An 18398-nucleotide genomic window follows, 5' to 3' on the forward strand; every position below is an offset into this window, starting at 1 on the left:
CTTTCACAATCCACAAGGAATACGAAATCCTCGAAAGAGGAAGAGGTAAAAAAACAAAAGAGGCGGAAAGAATGTCCGCTTACAGGAAACTCTTGATTCGGAGGATGAGGAGAGTTATAAGAATAAAACTGACGATACCAAAGCTACAGAGCGCTTCCAGGACAGTCCGGTAAGAGTCACCTCGAGAGACAACGAGTCAGGGGGGATTAAACCTGGCTGTAAAACGGGCGAAACCCAACAACAGTGGGCCGACGTTGAGTATGCAAAAACAGATCAATGAAAGCATTCCAATGAAGAAAAGTAAGAAGCCGACCGTACAAGAAGCTCGTAGAGCAAAAGCTGCTACAGCAGTTTCTGAGGCACAAAACGCGGATGGAATCACCGAAAAGGCTGGACGGTCAGATATGAGCACCCCTCAGGCGTCAACTCTAAACATACAGGCAAAATTAAAAGAAATTAATCGTCAGACAAGTCCAGAAGCTATATTGGAGGCTTTCCCAAATCAAGACATGACAAAGAAAGAATGGGAAAAAAGCGCAAATCAAGTTTTAACAAGAGGGATACAAAAAACGGCCGAGGAAGTTCTCACGTCCAGAGACGCGGAGCTAGGTGATGATGACGTACACACTGACACACCACCAGAATTCTCGGACGAATCAAGCAAAGACGAGCATCAGGCAGCATCGCACCGACTCGGAGGAGTAATCGGCAAACTAACAACCAGGGACCCAAAAGATATGGCGATCCAGTTAAGCACTCCATACGCCCAATTTGTTCCGAGGAGGACTTAACAGATTTGATTAAAGCTGCCTTGGAGGCCTATCGCGTCAAACTAGCGAGACTTAAAACAATCACTACAAGTTAGCAGAGACAAAGTTGGGGATCTTAGAAAGGCACTTATTTCGAAGAAAATTTGGATATACTTCGTTGGATGTGACACGATCGTGGAATGCTTCGTGGAGGGTTCCACTGACATTTGATATTCCAAGCAAAGATAGAGAGGCGATATGACTCAATACCAAGTACAGAAAGAAATTAGAAAAGGATGTAAAGACTCTTTTCAAACAAAAACCTTAAACTGAGATTTATAGACGCCTATCGTTTTATTAAAATTTTATATTGATTAAAATGAAATTAATTTGTCCTCCGGGGAATGTGGTTCAGTAGCTGCAGCTGCAGCAACACTACAGTAACCTTGGGGAGTGCGTATGTTATTTATTTACTTAAATGTTTAGTATTATTCAAGGTCAATTACGTTGACTTAATTGATTCGACGACTGAAGAGTATGCCGTACTGCGTGACGGAACTCAGTCGAACGTAACGAGAAAAACAGATCTAAAAGAATCAAGTGAATTAACAATTTGAGATCTTTATTTTGTTATACTTACTTACCCTGAGCATAGAGGTATCACGTCTGAGAGTGTGTGCAGTTAGTTTAAAACGTCGTAAAATTTTTGGAGCAATTTCATTTTGAATTTATTGAAGGTGATGGCACAGCTTATTGTTTTAATGACAAAAAAATTTTTAAACAAAAAAAAAATTCTGTTTAGTTTATATTGGCAATTTTGACCTGACTTTTTTTACCATGAAGATATTTTAAAAACTCAATCAACCATCTGGCATAAAGGTATCACACTTGCATGAGACGACAAAGCCCGGAGGTCTGAGTCCAGTCGGAACTTGTTTTTTTTGCAAAATGAAAACTTTTGACTTTTTAGGTTTATGTAATTTTGTCGGCTTAGTTCCCATAGAAAGGATTTTTTTTTGATATTTCGGCTTCTTTCTAGCATTCCAAAAGCTCCATGTAAATATTCTAATGGTGCAGATACTTTTGTTCTGGATATTTTAGCCGTTTTGCAATTTTTGTATATTTTTTGAAAGTGTTTTTTTTTTCCAATTTATGATTTTTTTTTCAATTGATTTTAATCATAGTCAATCATTTCAAGTTTGGATCTCTGTGTTAACAATATTTACAAAATTATGTTTATTAGTGCCAATCAATTTACGTTCGCAAGTTTTTGACACGGTTTTTAAAAGACGCAACTTAGGCTCTACTTTTTGCCTAGACTCAACATAGGCTCAAGTATTTCGGGACAATATTTTGTTGAGATTATTTTTGGAAGCTTATTCGGAGAAGAACGTAAGAAGTAGTGTTTAAAACTTTTTTCTGCAAATGGTGCACTGATCTAACACGAGCTCAAAATGCCTACAACTACAGCGATGGGTTACAGAGTTTCTCTTCAGGAATTCAAACCGTTAAGCGCCCAAAGCTGCCCCTTTGGTATTATTATATGCCATCCATTTTTGGCCAGCCATCTCAAAATGATCTCCTAAGGCGCCTTCGAGAACCATCCGAAAACTTCCCAGCACAAAATTTTCAGTTCGTGTTTCAGACATTTGCCTGAGGTTTTTTTTCGTGTTTGAGTAGATCTCGGAAAATAAATTTAATGGATTTAGAAAAGAAATTGATTAGTTTTCGATATTTTGATTAAAAACTTACCCCATCTTCACACGAATCATGCCGCCGCCTCTGTTGAAGTTTATAACGTAACCATCAGTGAGTTTGGAACACGAAAGCAGTTAATCATTCTGGCGTGCTGCTATGAATCTAGTAAAACTCAAACATTGTTGTTGTTATTGTTTTGACGACGTAACGAAGTGACGAGGGGAACTATGGCATAATGTGTTTTTCTTCAGCCAGTTTTTACTAGCTAAAAAAACTTGCGGTGGGTCAAACTCGATTGGACGTAACTCGGATTCAAAAATTTTCGAAAGATGCTTCAGTGACGACAAAAAGTATATTTGCTTTACAAGACGTCACTTGGGGATTTTTCTTTTTAAGGTCAATTAAAAGGTTCAGATATATGCTTTGAAGCATTTTAAAATGTGTTTGCTTATCATTTCATCTTGGAATTAAAAGTTTGGGATTTTTTTGAGGAGAGTTTATCATATTTTTTTTTTGGAAAAATTTGCAGTAAAAACGCTGGCTACTTGCAAAAACTGGCGCCAGCTACTTCAGTAATTTTTCGTTATTTTGTTGCCAAGTAAGTATTGACGACTTAGATGCATATTTGATTCATATTTATACCAACTTACTTCTTTACAGTTTCTTGAAATTTTCATTAGTTCGAAAAGTTAAACAAGACTGCTCGTATCAGGGCGAAGCCCTGAATGTTCCGACTGCCTTTTAAGGTTTATGGAGCAGCAGTAATAACAAAAAAAATTAAATGAAATAAAAAAAAATGAAATTTTTTTTTCTAAAATTTGAGATTTTTTATGAAAATCATCCCCCCACACGCCATATAAAGTATAAGAAGATAGATTTCGTTCCTTGTAACCAATCAATTATGGCAAATAAGCTTCGTTCATCCAATTTGGAACAATTTATAAGACGGAATAAATCTCCGCTTACGCGTTAATAGCGCGAATTATATCGCGCGTTAATTGTCCCAAATTGGTCAAAATGGCAATCTTTAAACCCTCATAACTTTAAGAAAAATGATCACAGGTGAAATATCTTTTCAAATTTAAGCTCAGGACAACAATACCTTTTGAATGATATAAGAAAATTCCGTCAAAAATGGCTAGTTAAAAAGTCGAAATTTGTCTGAAGAAAAAAAACCCACCCCGAGCACAAATATTCCGTTACTTTGGTATCGAAAGTCGGAACAAAAAATAACCCATTCAATTGAGAAAAGTTGTATTATGTTATAACTCCACAATTTTTCTAACTTGCAAATGAAGCTGCTGATTAAATAGCTCTTTTGCTGCATAACATTGGTATTCAAAGAAAATCTTTCTATTGGCTTTTCTCGTAGCTAGTTTTTGCAAACTGTCAAAGTAGTCATAGAATAGATGCGATAAGTGAGTCTCGTAATCCTCAGGTCGAAGGTTCAATTTTGATATCGATCAAACTTTTGTTTTTCAAGGCGTAACTTTCCATTACAAGGCCAAGCTGATTCCGCAACAGTGCAAAATTGGTTTTGTCGAAGAATGCGCGACATCGATATTTTTCTATAATCTTCTCTGTTGTTTTGGATTCTCGAGCAAATAGCTAAAACACCGTATTGCTCAAAATTGCTCCGCAAAGAGCCGATTCTGCGGAATCTGCTACAAATTATGCGGAATCTGAACAGTTTGTGGAATCCACATACAAATAACACAAAAAGTGTATTTTAAAACTAAGTTGTAGCCGAATGAAATCCGCAACTGCAACCGGAATCCGTAAATTTTCAGCGGAACTGTGCGTTTTTTTGCAAAAACCATTAACAATTAAAGTTGTACAACATTATAAAATTCAATCCGTTTTTTTTTGCTGGATAACAGTGAGACATTCGAACAGTTCAATTTCACTTACTGCCAGCCGTTTTATCTTAATTACTGCCTCACTCTTTCAACTGAATTTCCTTTGCTGATAATAAGTCAAAGTTCATCCCAGGTTATTTCAACTTAAACCAGGGCCAACAATCCAATCTCATTAACTGACGCATTTCAGCCCAGACAAAGTCCACCAGCTAAATCTTAAATACTGAAAGAATGAATGCAATTTTGATTTTGGACTTAATTATTACAGTTAAAATTAATTTCAATCGCTTTCTAACTTTCATCCGGAGTTCAAAACAAATTAGGAGATAAAAATTTACAGATTAGGACAAGAACAGTTCGAAATGATTAATTTAAACGCTGATAATGCAAGTTAATTAGGTCAGATTTTGGAAAATGACAGATTAAATAGGTCGAAACTTAGAGATTTAATCACATAAACCTTACAAAGTTACTACCAAATTTCGGTGATACCAAATAAAAATTTTGCTTTTCTGGTGTTTTGATGTGTTTTCTAACTAGTGATTCCCAAAAACAGCTCGCTGCGATACTTATACTAAATCTAAAGGGTACGTACGTCCACGATTCTAGTTAAATAATGATTTAGGATTTGTTCGTGGATTCCGCTGACTCAGCCCTTACTTTTAAGTTCCGCATTTGTTAGATAACAATTCTATCTTCAGCTTTTAATTGTTCAACCGCAAAAACTGGTTTAGTTCAGTTTAATAATCAAAATTTGCGGAAGCCGCTTACACTTGCGGATTCCGCTCACTCATTTTGAGGATTCCTTTTCTGTTTTCGGAATCCGCTTACATTTTGCTGAATTTGCTTATATTTGCGGAGCAACTAGCTATATAAACTTGTTGAGGAATCAGCAACAAACCAATTGTGATGACAAAAATTAGATTACAGGTATTTGTATGCGTAATCTATTTACATTTTGGAACATGTTTAAAGACTTATCTCTGGATTACTGATCTACAGACACCAATTTTTGCGCTTATCTACTGCACAGTTAGGCCTCATATTGTCCTCATTTCACTTCTATCTTATCCAGCTATTTTGGTGTTTTTCACTTGTAGTTGTAAAGTTCAGCTTTTTTTCTGTGTAATATGTTTTTATGTGTCAACGAACATAGTCAAGATACTGATATAGGTCATAATTGTTTGTTCTTTTTTTTGTTTTGTGACTGGAGTTTTGATTTCAGAGAGTTCGGTTCAATTTTTGTTTCTAAAGGGAAAACTGTAAATTTTTCATTAACCAAATTTCAAATGGCGCGAAAAATCTGAAAGATGATCAATTTTCGGCATAAGTTTTTCAATGCTAACTATTATTAACTAATAGCCACAACTGTGATCGCTAAAAAAATACAATAAGCTTGCTTGCTATTTCAGGATTGATTTCAATATTTTCCTTAAGGGTAGTTCGCTGAATTTTAAGCCAGAATTGAAATGTTAAGTCCTTCAACGGATTAAGTGATTTTTTAAATGACTTAAGACTAGTTTTTTGTGTTAATTAAAGCAATTATTGCATGCTAGTAGGCACCCATGCTTATCCCTACGTCCCCAAATGTGTCAATAGCTGCCTCTTATTTGGTATCCTGTGCTTCAAGTTCCAAATATACTTAAAACACAGGAAACATTAAATACCGAATGCTAATCGGCTCGCATGCTGATAGACAGCTTTTTCAAACACTGCTCATCATTTTTCAGTCTTGAAAGCGAAGCCCTGTTCTAACTCCTAGTCGAATAATCTGCAATTTGGAAAGATAAAAACAATTTTTTCCAAAGCAAATTAGTCAGATACATTAAGTTAAGATCCTTCAGACAAAGTTAGGATCCCAGTATTTAATTTGGATTATAATTTCTGAGCGCTGCGTGAAAAAAAAAGTTGTGCCTGACAGGCCAAAAATTCTTTGCCAGAACATCGTCTCCCTAAAGTTCAGTTGAGACCATCTATCCAGAAGGGAAAGAACCTACGTTACCTACGAGCTGTTCAGTTCTTTGCGGAGAACTATTATTGTCCCCCTGGTTAAGAATTACATGCATTCTTTTGGCTGTTTTCTGGGCTGGGTAATGTTGCTTCAACCTCAAGCAACGAGCACGGATCATGGTGGGCCTCGAACATCAGACCTTTCGATTGATAGGCGGAGACGTAACCACTTCACCACCGCTCCCCACAACACATATTTTTGGAAAGGGCGTGTTAACTTGGTCCGGCTAAAATTTTATGCGTGGAAAACCTACAACTAAAATAGCAAAATTTTGCGTTAAAAGTAATATAAAAATTTTTGAACTTTGCTCGAATCCTTATTGCCTAATTTAGGTGGCAACTGTCTACGATTGTTCACTCAACCTCAATCTGCACTCATCAGCAACAAAGATCACCATCCAACAAAGCAAACGTTAGTGACCCCATTTAAAGCTTCCATTGTATTAACAATAAATCTGGGTTGAGAACACGGATTATGGTGGGCCTCGCACCGCGGACCTTTCGACTGAGAGGAGAGCATCGCCACTTCCCGGTCGCTCTTGGCCATTTTCAACCAGATCTCAAGAAATTAAAGTGGCTGCTTTAATATCAGAATAATCACCGCAAATCATCCCAGCTTTGTCGAATTGATAGAAAATAAATGTTTTATCCTTTCTTTTACTTTTCAGAAGATGAGATCTTGAACTTGACTCATCCGAAGTTCGCCATGGTCATCTGTGCCATAGTAGTGTTCCTTCTGGCCTTAGTTGCCGTGGGCGTATTCATCTGTCTCTATCTGAAGTTCGTGAGGGGCGCTAAAGCTGCCCGCAGTCAGTGAAATCAACAACGAAAAAAATGGATGCCAATCAGGTATATTGATGTGATCTACTTAAAAATCTCCCGCCCCTTGCTTATTAATCTCATTATTCTCTCTGCGGGGGGGGGGGGGGGGGGGGTTAGTAGATTTAAATAGTCGACAATTAAGAGCTCTAGTTCTACAAAACAATTAAGAGCTCTAGTTCTATTTACTGTATTTATTTAGTGGATAACAAAGGGGGGGGGGGTCGAGATTGTTAAGTAGATCCATTGATGTTAGAACACCACGGTTTAAAATACACTTGATAGCGCCATATATTGTTTTCACAAAAACTGCTTTTATTAACCATTACAGCATGATGATTTTAATCGCTACTTTTATCATGTCAAAAATTAACGACTGTTGAAAAAATTCAATGTTAGCTGAAATTTTTTTCTTAAAGCTTTGATTGTAATAGTTTTTATTCTATTTACAGACCACAGATGGGAACCCGAAGAGAACTTTTATCATTACAGACATTTTAATTCAAACAAGGTGCGATTAGTTCCAATTCAACAAATGTAAATGCGATTGCTTTCCTAAAATATGTTTTTATTCAATATGTAAATACTTAAATACGTGTAAATATTAGAATAAGAATTATCTTTCTTAAAGGTCAATGATGAGCAAAATGTGAGAAACTTATGAAAAATTGAAAACTTTTTTTATTCATTATCCTTTTCAAAAGTTTAAGTGCTCATCGACGACCCTAGTTGAATCCAATTGTATCGCGAGAGATTATGACTTGAATTTATATTAACCAGCTTTTTTTTTCGGTGGCGTCCCTCACGATGAGTGATCGAACGTTGGAAATTTGTTTTCAATTTTTTTTAGTTAATCAGAATTGAGTATAATCATAATTTTGAAGAAATCGCTAAAATCTCAATTTAAGCAAATAATTTTAGGCCATTAAACTTAATAATTATCGATTATAAAAGATTGCAGGTTCATGGTTTTTCAAGCATTTCTAGATCAAAGAAACTTGGTAATTTTTCTTACAAATACCGATATAAAAAAACTGGATAACAAAAAACTAAATTTATTGAATCTGCACGGACTTGCTCATTTTTTGCTATTTTTTTTTCAGTTCACCGCAAAAACCATTCAGCGAATAGGAACTTCTAGTGATTCTGAGTGGTTGAAAAGTTTCCATTAATCGGTCTTTCCATCATGAGAATAGCTCCCGTTTTTTCTAGGTGGCAACCGACATGATTGAGGGACTGAATGATTTCAATTATTTTCAGCCAATCAGAAATGAGTATTCAAAAATCTCATAAAAGCGAAAATCTCAAAAAAAAAACGAATTCAGGCCATTAAAATTAGCATTGAACGATCAGAAATAAGCACATATATCGATTACTCGCATATTGGAAAAAAAAACTTGAAACTATTTTTAAAAAATAAAAAGACAAAGGAAACAATTTATTCTATAGCTGAACGAGTTGTACCGAAAACTTTGCTGTATTGCTATTATTCATTTTCTGTTTACAATGACTGAGCTTCTGTTCAAAGTTCAGTTAGCCAAGAGGAATGGCCAACTATTCTAATTGGTTTAAATTTTTTCTTCATTCAATCCCTCCATCATCAGAATACCCCCCTTTCTCTTAATCAAATAAAAGCAGAATACCGACAGTTACTGAAATCAAAATTCGAGGAATGATAGAAGGAGATCTACTGCAAGTGAAAACAAGGACTGTGACTATAAGCTAGGTGTCGGTGGTTCAGGAATTTGCCGTCGGTTCGATTCGGTGATTAAATTTTTGGCTCGGATCTCGGCTTGTTTCGGCTACTGGAAAAAATTTCGAAAACAGGAAAAATACAACAAAATGTGAAATCTGTGGCACAATCTCAATTTTAGCAAAATTGCCTGTCACAAAAAATCAAACGTAAAAATCGTATTCCTGTAATCGTGGAAAAGTTAATTTATTGACTAAGCGCAATTTTGGGATCTCTTTAACTATATCCCTCTATACAGAAATAAATCAACTGTTAAGCCAGGGGCGGATCTAGGTTTTTCCTGAGGGGGGGGGGGGCGTTTTGAGAAAAGTTTTGTCAAAAACAATGATTTATTTACAATAAGAAAATGAACAAAATTAAACAAAATTGAGTCTTCGATTTTTTGTGGCATCTCCTTAACTATATCCCTCTATACAGAAATAAATCAACTGTTAAGCCAGGGGCGGATATAGGTTTTTCCTGAGGGGGGGGGCGTTTTGAGAAAAGTTTTGACGAAAACAATGATTTACTGAAATCAAAATTCGAGGAATGATAGAAGGAGATCTATTTTTTTCGGTTCACCGCAAAAACCATTCAGCGAATAGGAACTTCTATTGATTCTGAGTGGTTGAAAAGTTTCCATTAATCGTTCTTTCCGTTTTTTCTAGGTGGCAACCGACATGATTGAGGGACTGAATGATTTCAATTATTTTCAGCCAATCAGAATTGAGTATTCAAAAATCTCATAAAAGCAAAAATCTCAAAAAAAAACGAATTCAGGCCATTAAAATTAGCATTGAACGATCAGAAATAAGCACATATATCGAATACTCGCATATTGGAAAAAAAAACTTGAAACTATTTTTAAAAAATAAAAAGACAAAGGAAACAATTTATTCTATAGCTGAACGAGTTGTACCGAAAACTTTGCTGTATTGCTATTATTCATTTTCTGTTTACAATGACTGAGCTTCTGTTCAAAGTTCAGTTAGCCAAGAGGAATGGCCAACTATTCTAATTGGTTTAAATTTTTTCTTCATTCAATCCCTCCATCATCAGAATACCCCCTTTCTCTTGATCAAATAAAAGCAGAATACCGACAGTTACTGAAATCAAAATTCGAGGAATGATAGAAGGAGATCTACTGCAAGTGAAAACAAGGACTGTGACTATAAGCTAGGTGTCGGTGGTTCAGGAATTTGCCGTCGGTTCGATTCGGTGATTAAATTTTTGGTTCGGATCTCGGCTTGTTTCGGCTACTGGAAAAAATTTCGAAAACAGGAAAAATACAACAAAATGTGAAATCTGTGGCACAATCTCAATTTTAGCAAAATTGCCTGTCACAAAAAATCAAACGTAAAAATCGTATTCCTGTAATCGTGGAAAAGTTAATTTATTGACTAAGCGCAATTTTGGGATCTCTTTAATTATATCTCTCTATACAGAAATAAATCAACTGTTAAGCCAGGGGCGGATCTAGGTTTTTCCTGAGGGGGGGGGGGGCGTTTTGAGAAAAGTTTTGACAAAAACAATGATTTATTTACAATAAGAAAATGAACAAAATTAAACAAAATTGAGTCTTCGATTTTTTGTGGCATCTCCTTAACTATATCCCTCTATACAGAAATAAATCAACTGTTAAGCCAGGGGCGGATATAAGTTTTTTCTGAGGGGGGGGGGCGTTTTGAGAAAAGTTTTGACGAAAACAATGATTTACTGAAATCAAAATTCGAGGAATGATAGAAGGAGATCTATTTTTTTCGGTTCACCGCAAAAACCATTCAGCGAATAGGAATTTCTATTGATTCTGAGTGGTTGAAAAGTTTCTATTAATCGGTCTTTACGTTTTTTCTAGGTGGCAATCGACATGATTGAGGGACTGAATGATTTCAATTATTTTCAGCCAACCAGAAATGAGTATTCAAAAATCTCATAAAAGCAAAAATCTCAAAAAAAAACGAATTCAGGCCATTTTCTCCATTCCTTTCGCAACTGCGCGATCCAGTTTCACATCGATCCAGTTTCACATCGAGCTTGCACACTTGGGCACAAGTCGATGACCTCTTCGACATTGATTTCTACATCTTTGGATGTAAATTAGTGCCAAATTTGAGAGTTGGTCCTCCTTCATGTTGGAGCGGATAACTTTTTAGTAGTTTCATGCTCGAAAAAGAGCGCTCAGCAGTGCATACAGTCACTGGGAGGGTATCACCAATTGGAGCAAAGTAAAAATTACTGGCATTGTGGCTTTGTGACACACTCTGAGTGAAGCTGTGAAGGTTTCTGGGGTATCGGTGTACAGGGGGAAGCGCAACATGTTTTTCCAAACTTCGAACTCGCTGGGGAAGTCACCATCTGGAAGTACTCCTTCGTATAACTGGACCAGATCATTAAAATCTTCCTCCTTTGCATCCTTCTCACTTATCCAATGGGGTAGCAATTTGCACACTTGGGCACAAGAAGAAGCTGCTCCAACGAAGCGTTCATTGAGATCCATCAGGACAATGTCAAGAAAAGGCAAGTAAACGGTCTGTCTGAAGTGATCATAAGCCGATGATGCTACAGGAGGTCTGCGTATTCTACCTTATATTTGAATATTGCCCAGTTTTGCGGCGTCAGAATGGACTTCAAATGCGTCAAAATGGACTCCAAATGCTGAGCCAGTACTTGATCTCCACTTGCTGCTCTGAACTGGAGAAGGGCCTTGAAGTTTCCAGATCTGACGTCGATTTGCTCAGAGTTAGTTGGAACCACAGGTACCCCGTCATCTCGGTGGCCACGGAAAGGCAATCCCAGGCGGGCAGTGAAAACAGTTGTGCTGACTATTGGAGCCAAAAACTTCCTGTTTTTCTCCATTCCTTTCGCAACTGCGCGATCCAGTTTCACATTGATGTTCCTGTTTGGGTTTTTGACAGAATCAAGAAAGGCCTGCACTTTCTCCAGTGATTTCTTGTGATGGTTTGTTTTATTATGTGGATCCAAGTAGTTTGAGAGGCGTGCAAACTTCTTGAACGGCTTGTTGACCAGCTGAATCTCTGCTGAGCCCCCCGCTTTCTTTATCTCTTCCAGGTCGGCCAAGCAGAAGCGACGGTAGAGTCCATCTTGGATCATGGAGTAGGTCAGGAATTGGTCTCTTTCTAGGTACTGGGGGCCAAGAGTTCGCTTTTCTTGTTTTCCTTATTTCGTCACAAGTTCGTATGGCCAGACTTGCAGTGGGGGTTTGTTGGGGTTGTCCAGCAGTGCAAACTGAATGTCCCTGTCCATGTCCAGTGAGCTGAAGTTGTAGATACCGACGTCAATGTAGGATGGAGAGTGTAGAGCTTGCTCAGAGAGCGAAGATATAGAACTAATTGATGAAAGAGATTCATCTTTAATGGTTGCTAAAGGAGCCAATGGCTCAAAGAGCCTGGAAGGTCCAGTTATGGCCGTCTCAGGAGTGGATGATCCAAGGTTGTCAGGCTCAGGAGTGGTTGCAATGGATGAATGTGGTGACTCCTTGGGTCCACTGGTGAAGAAAGCCTTGAGCGTCTTGAAGCCAGAAGCCTTGGAGTCCTTGGGAGCAGTCCGCTTTGACATCTGGAAGGTTGAAGTTGAAGTCCAGGGTCCAATCCAGAGTGCAGTGTGAAGTCCAGCGAAGAAGATTTTAGAATGAGCTAGGTAGTTTTGAAAGGGGTATATATACTGCGAATGAGGCAGGCTGACAGGTACCTGTTAGCAGGTACCTGCTTCGAGTCAAAAATGAGTCCAATTTGAGGCCTCAAAAAAGACGCATTTTCACACCTTGAATTTTCACACCTCAAAATTTTCTTTGATATAAAGGCCAAAGGCGCCCTTTGAAAAAAAATTAAGTAAATTGTTCAAAGAGGGGACCCTTTGGTATTTGTTAGGGTCAAATTGCTGAGGGAGAAGACGTCTGCCCCCCCCCGCACCCCCCTAAACCCGCCCCTGTGTTAAGCATAAAATTTTTTTATAACTAGTAACGAATCTTCCGTTTTTTGCAATAGGGGGATATAGTTAAGAAACTATAATAAGAAAACCCAATTTTCGAATAGCGAACAAAGAAATGTCGGTTCAGGTTTGGTTCAGTTAATAATCAATCGCTTCGTTACTTCGATTCGGTACGATGAGCATCGGATCCCTACTAGCACCACTAGATGGAAACCTCATGATAGAGGGAACGAATGATTAAAACATTCCGGGTCGAGATGCAGCCTTTATGTTTCGATGGTCTCGTCCAAAAATTAGTTTGTTTCGACCATCTGGACTAAAATTCGGGTAGGTTTCGACCGAGCTCGAGGTATGTTTCGAGTTTGTGCTCGACCCAAACCCCTAACTCGACTATTCTTTGTCGGTCGAGCACTGGCATTTGACAGTCAAAAGATAAATTGAGCACTTCGACTTGGAATAGTTTCAGCCAATATGAGTACTGAAAAGTTTTAAGAAATCACAAATATTCCGAAGAAAGCAACTAGTTCAAGACTATATTGGCTGAAAACAAAACACAGCAGATAGCCCTACTTTGTTCACCTTAAATTAACAAAAATTTACCGACAGCAAATTTGAGTCAAAACTTGCAAATTTAAAAAAATGTTCTTTTTTTCTATACTGTTAGAAATTTAAGTCCTGGGAGTTAAATAATTTTCAGATGAGCTAGCGAATACAAAAGACTTTCAATAGTAGTCGAATACGTTTTACTTTTCTTAAACAGTTTGTTTGTAGTGATATTTTTTCTGTGGTCAACCGTACATCGAAAAAGTGGTTGGAACTTTCAGTTCATTTTTCAAAATTTAACCTAAAACTTGTTAGCGATTCAACTCCTGCAAACGTCTAATCTAGATCCACAATTGTTAGAGACGTTCTGTTTCAAATCAGACAGGAGGATTATAATATGGAAAAGTCATGCAGACAGCATTAATCGACCATTACAAAGTGGGGTTTAGCTGAAGAAACAAATTCCAAAGAAAGTGAGCAGCAGGACTTTGAAGACAGAAATTGAAAAAAAATGAGAAACATTCTTTTGTGATGCGCCTAATCGAAACATCGGAAATCAAATCAGAAGTATTCACGAAGAAATATCTCACATTGACCATGAAACTGCCTTCAAAACTTTCTGCTAAAAAACCCATTGTTGACCTGAAGAAATTCCTGAAATATTGTCAACTAAACAAAACTGAAACAGATTATGGTAAATAAACAAGTTAGAATCGATGCTCCAGAAAACGCACACCAAGTAATCTCGGATAGAGAGAAGAAAAAATCAAAGTAGAGATCATTGCGAGAGGCAGAAGAGTTGAAGTTAAAGAACTAGTTGGAAGCAAAAAAAAACAGCGATCTCTCAACATGGGCGAGGCACATAAGAAAGGAAAGGCAAAATTGAGTTTTTGATACAAATTTTAACGAGCTGACTGCCGAAAAAAATAAACAAAGCAGAATATAGATATTCAATTGTGAAAATTTTAATACTGTTTTTAAGCTATAGATGAAAAATTTGCTTATAAAAAGCAACAAAAGCAAAACAAAATTATAAAAAAAACTTTAAAATTAAAGTTTAAAATCGATGGCCGTCTTGTCAAAAGAAGGATTGGAGGTTAAAAATTTGATTACTGACGTAAAACCTAACAATGATCGGATTGTATTGATTTGAGTTTCGTTAAATTAAAGTTAACAAACGCATCAATAATTCGGACATTTGAGGAACTCTTTTTATAAAACTCGCTTTTTAAATCACTTCCAGAAAGTCTTCAGAAGCTAAAACTGCTGCATTTCTCGAAGATGGATGTCATTCTCAGCCAGAAAAGCCTGTGACACATTAAATCAAAAGTTAATAAAACTGAAACATCCCGCACTGACAGAAATGGTTTCCGGTCGATTTAAATTGATTTTAAATTGATTTTAAATCGATCCAAATCGATTAACCATGTACATTTTACGAACTTAAATGGATTTTAAATCGATTTAAATCGATCTTTTTGAAAATTTTAAATCGATTTAAGTGTCTAAAAAATCAATTTAAATAGATTTCGATGGTTTTTCCGACACTCTAAAATCGATTTTTTTTTTCTAACACGGCGAAAAAAAACATACCCTTTAAAAAATTGTTGCCATTTTTTATTCCCGATTTTTTAATTATAAACACTCTTATAGAATTCTAGATGTTATAGAATTCAATAAAATGATCCACATAAATCAAGTTTTAAACTCAAAAATTTGCAATAAAATCATAGACAACCATTGTAAATCAGATTATGGGCAAAACTTTGTGTAACAAACCAGAAAAGGGTCAGGTAAAATTAAATTGTGATCTCAATAATTTGCAAAAAAATCATAGAAAATCAGGAAAGTAAATCAAATTTCAAGCAACAACTTATGAAACTAATCAAGAAAAGGGTTAGAATTTTATCGATATTTTGGTCTTTTTATTTCGTCCTTTTATGCTACAATACGCTATGGATGTAAAATTAAAAATGATAGGCAAGAAACAAAAGCAATAAAAACTGATAAAACGCGAGTGAAAAAAATCGATTTAAATCGATTTAAATCCGTTTTAATCCCCTTAAAAATAAGAACAAATTCAGACTGGAAAAAATGCATTTAAATTGATTTTAAATCGATTTGGATCCATTTTTCAGCTGTGATTTAAGATCAATTTAAATCGATTTTAAATCGATCCAAATCAATCTTCATCTCATTAATTTCATCTTCTTACTTTTTCATCATTTTAAAATCGATCTAAATTTAATCAACGTACTTTTTTCATACTAAAATCTATTTAAATTTAATCAACGTACTTTTTTCATACTAAAGTCGATCCTAATTCATTTTTGTCAGTGCGGGATTGTTTTTTGTTCGGATTGAGAAATGCTGTATTCTTCTTATTTGCATCATTTTGTACAGAACAGGAAGCAATATACGCAATTAATTTGGAAATTTTTTATCAGAGTTTAAAATCTGATGATCTAATGCAGTTGGTAATGATGAGTTCACTGCTTTTTTGATTTTGTGAATAATCTAGAGCCTAAGCAACAAGATACTAAGACGTTTTTCATGCCGAAGACACTGCACTTTGATCTGCAAAATCAAAAAAGTTTAATGAAAGTAATATCAAAGTGGATATATCTTCTAGTAACTCTAAACATGGACAAATGAAAATAAATTAACCTTAGTAAAAGAAAAAAAGATCAAGGATAGCCGGATACTGTGCAATTAGAACAGAATGTTACGACCAAAGTCCCATAAACGGAGTAAAAACATTTTTTCAAATAAGTGTCGTATTTGTAAATTAGGAATTTTCTACAGTCACAATAACAATTAATACAGAACAATGACTTAAAAACGAACAAAAATCATTAAAAATCAAAAATAATTTTTTTTCTGATATTTTCTGCAGTTTTTTTTGAATTTTTGAAGCAAAAAAGTCCAAAAACTGACTTGACTGAAAAAAACGTAACTGTCGCGGCCTAGATTAAGCATAAATAAGCTATTGTATGCCTGCTCGCTCGTTTTCGTTGCTAAAAATTAGACAATAAAATCAAAAATTTGAAAATTGTTTTTCTCAGAATGGGACCCCTTTTGGAAAGTTTTAAAGAACGTTCGAGCATTACTGCAAGGGCCTTAATATGTTATGTTTTTTTACTCTTTCCGCTAATTATTTGTGGTATCTGATTTTGCGCGGACAACAAAAAACTGAAGACACTAAAACATATGCGAACGCAAAGCTTCTCCCAATTTTTCAAAGGGTCGGAACAAAAATTAGAGCTGAAAATGGGTCGAGCGGTAAAAAAAAATGAAAATCAGTTCAAATACTAATTTTGATTATGTCTGATTTATTTTCTAACAGCCACATAGATTTAACCCAGAAAACAATGAAATCTTTTGGGCTCATTCTATCAGCATCGTAAGAAAATAACAACATTGCAAAAATTATAAGTTTATGAAATTTTTGTTCAGCTTGATTTACAATATGGAGCATCAACTTATGGAGCAACCAGTATCACTAGAATTAAACATTCAATCATCGTAAAAAATTCATCTAATCATGACCTACAGAAAAAAAATGAATAATTTAAATTTTAAAAATCAGTCGACTGTATTAAACTCTTTACAGTCGACTGATTTCAAAGTCTTCGAACTAATCGAACAAATAATAACATTATCATCTGATGTTTTGATTTTCTGAGACACACTTTTTCTCACACTGATTATGTCAAAAAAAAACAAAAAAGACAAGCAGCTGGACTGTTCAAGAAGAACTGCTGAAAAAATTAGAATGTCAACAACCATTAGAATCAGGAAAATGTTCAAGGCTTCAATCCGATTTCAGATTTATTTTCAATATACAATACACTCCGCCAGAAATATTAAGTACACCTGTATATTTCAGTTTTTGTTCATAACTTGCCTTGCGTTCAACATAAGTGACTCACACTTTATAGGTACGTAGATAGTGTCACGGCTACCAGTCAGTACAAAATAACCTTCCTAGCTCTAATTGCCGAGTTTTCACATACTATTTTCCAAAACATTGCTCCCCAATAAAATAGATTTAAAAAACTACGTCGTACGATCTCAACGGACACGTTTGTTTGAGCAAATTCAGACCAGAAACTTTCTTTTGGATATTTGGAAAGTATTGAAACTCTTGTTTGAAACTCTGAAAACTCGGAATTTCACCAAGCGAGGTTGTTTTGCACTGAATGGTAACCAGTGATACTATCTACGTACTACAAACTTGAGTCAATTTTGTTGAGTGCGAGGCAATTAATGGACTAGTCTGAAATATTCAGGTGTAGTAATATTTTTGGACGGAGTATATTAAAAGCCTCATCCATTAAAAATAACACAATAAATCACAGTTGTTAATCAAATTCATATTGAGAAGCCATAATCTCGCAAATATCATATAAAAAAATTTTAATCGTAGTGTTTTATTAAAAACTCAAGTTTTTTAAGTCTCCAAAATTAAACTGTTCATCACTCGTTTTTTTTGCAGCTCATTTTCGTTATTTTCTTTTTAAAATGTATATTTGAAAAAAAAATCCTCTTTCAGACGTTACTAAAAGTAATATCCAAATGATTTGATACTGGTTTATAGAAAGTAGAAAAATTATAGATTTTTTTGTCAGCCTGAAAAAAAAATTTTAAAACGAAGAAAAGTTGACACAAACTTCAATTCATGATCTCAAACAAAAAATTGCAAAAAAATATCAGAAGGGAAGAAATATTATACTCTCATGCTAATTATTGGTTGGTCAGTACTACAATACGATGAAGAAAATTTTCCAGACCAAAGCGGCTTAACACTATTTGTAAGAGTCAATAGTTTTACACTTTCGCGGCTGGTGCTAGCAATTGCTAGGGGCAGTACAACAGTGCCGAAGTACAACAGTGCCGAAAATGAAAACTTTGTTCAACAGTGCCGAAAATGAAAACTTTGTTCAACAGTGCCCGAAAATTAGAACAAATTTCAACATATTAAGTGCGGCAATCAAAAATTAAACGGCGATCGTGTACAATCTTAAGTGACACTTAAAG

The 18398-nt window shown here is 35.6% G+C and overlaps 1 protein-coding gene across 1 annotated transcript in view; it reads left to right on the forward strand.

The window, feature by feature from the left end:
- The window catches only part of LOC134852187 (uncharacterized), a 77776-nt gene extending 69962 nt beyond the window's left edge, over positions 1 to 7814 (forward strand). The window contains exons 40-42 of the mRNA XM_063868500.1: positions 6650 to 6728; positions 6985 to 7165; positions 7588 to 7814. Coding sequence (XP_063724570.1) covers positions 6650 to 6728; positions 6985 to 7133 — 228 coding nt within the window. The 3' untranslated portion in view covers positions 7134 to 7165; positions 7588 to 7814. The remainder of the gene's footprint in view (positions 1 to 6649; positions 6729 to 6984; positions 7166 to 7587) is intronic.
- The last annotated feature ends 10584 nt before the right edge of the window (positions 7815 to 18398 follow it).

This window comes from Symsagittifera roscoffensis, chromosome 1 (assembly GCF_963678635.1).
Source record: "Symsagittifera roscoffensis chromosome 1, txSymRosc1.1, whole genome shotgun sequence".
NCBI classification, from domain to species: Eukaryota; Metazoa; Xenacoelomorpha; order Acoela; family Convolutidae; genus Symsagittifera; species Symsagittifera roscoffensis.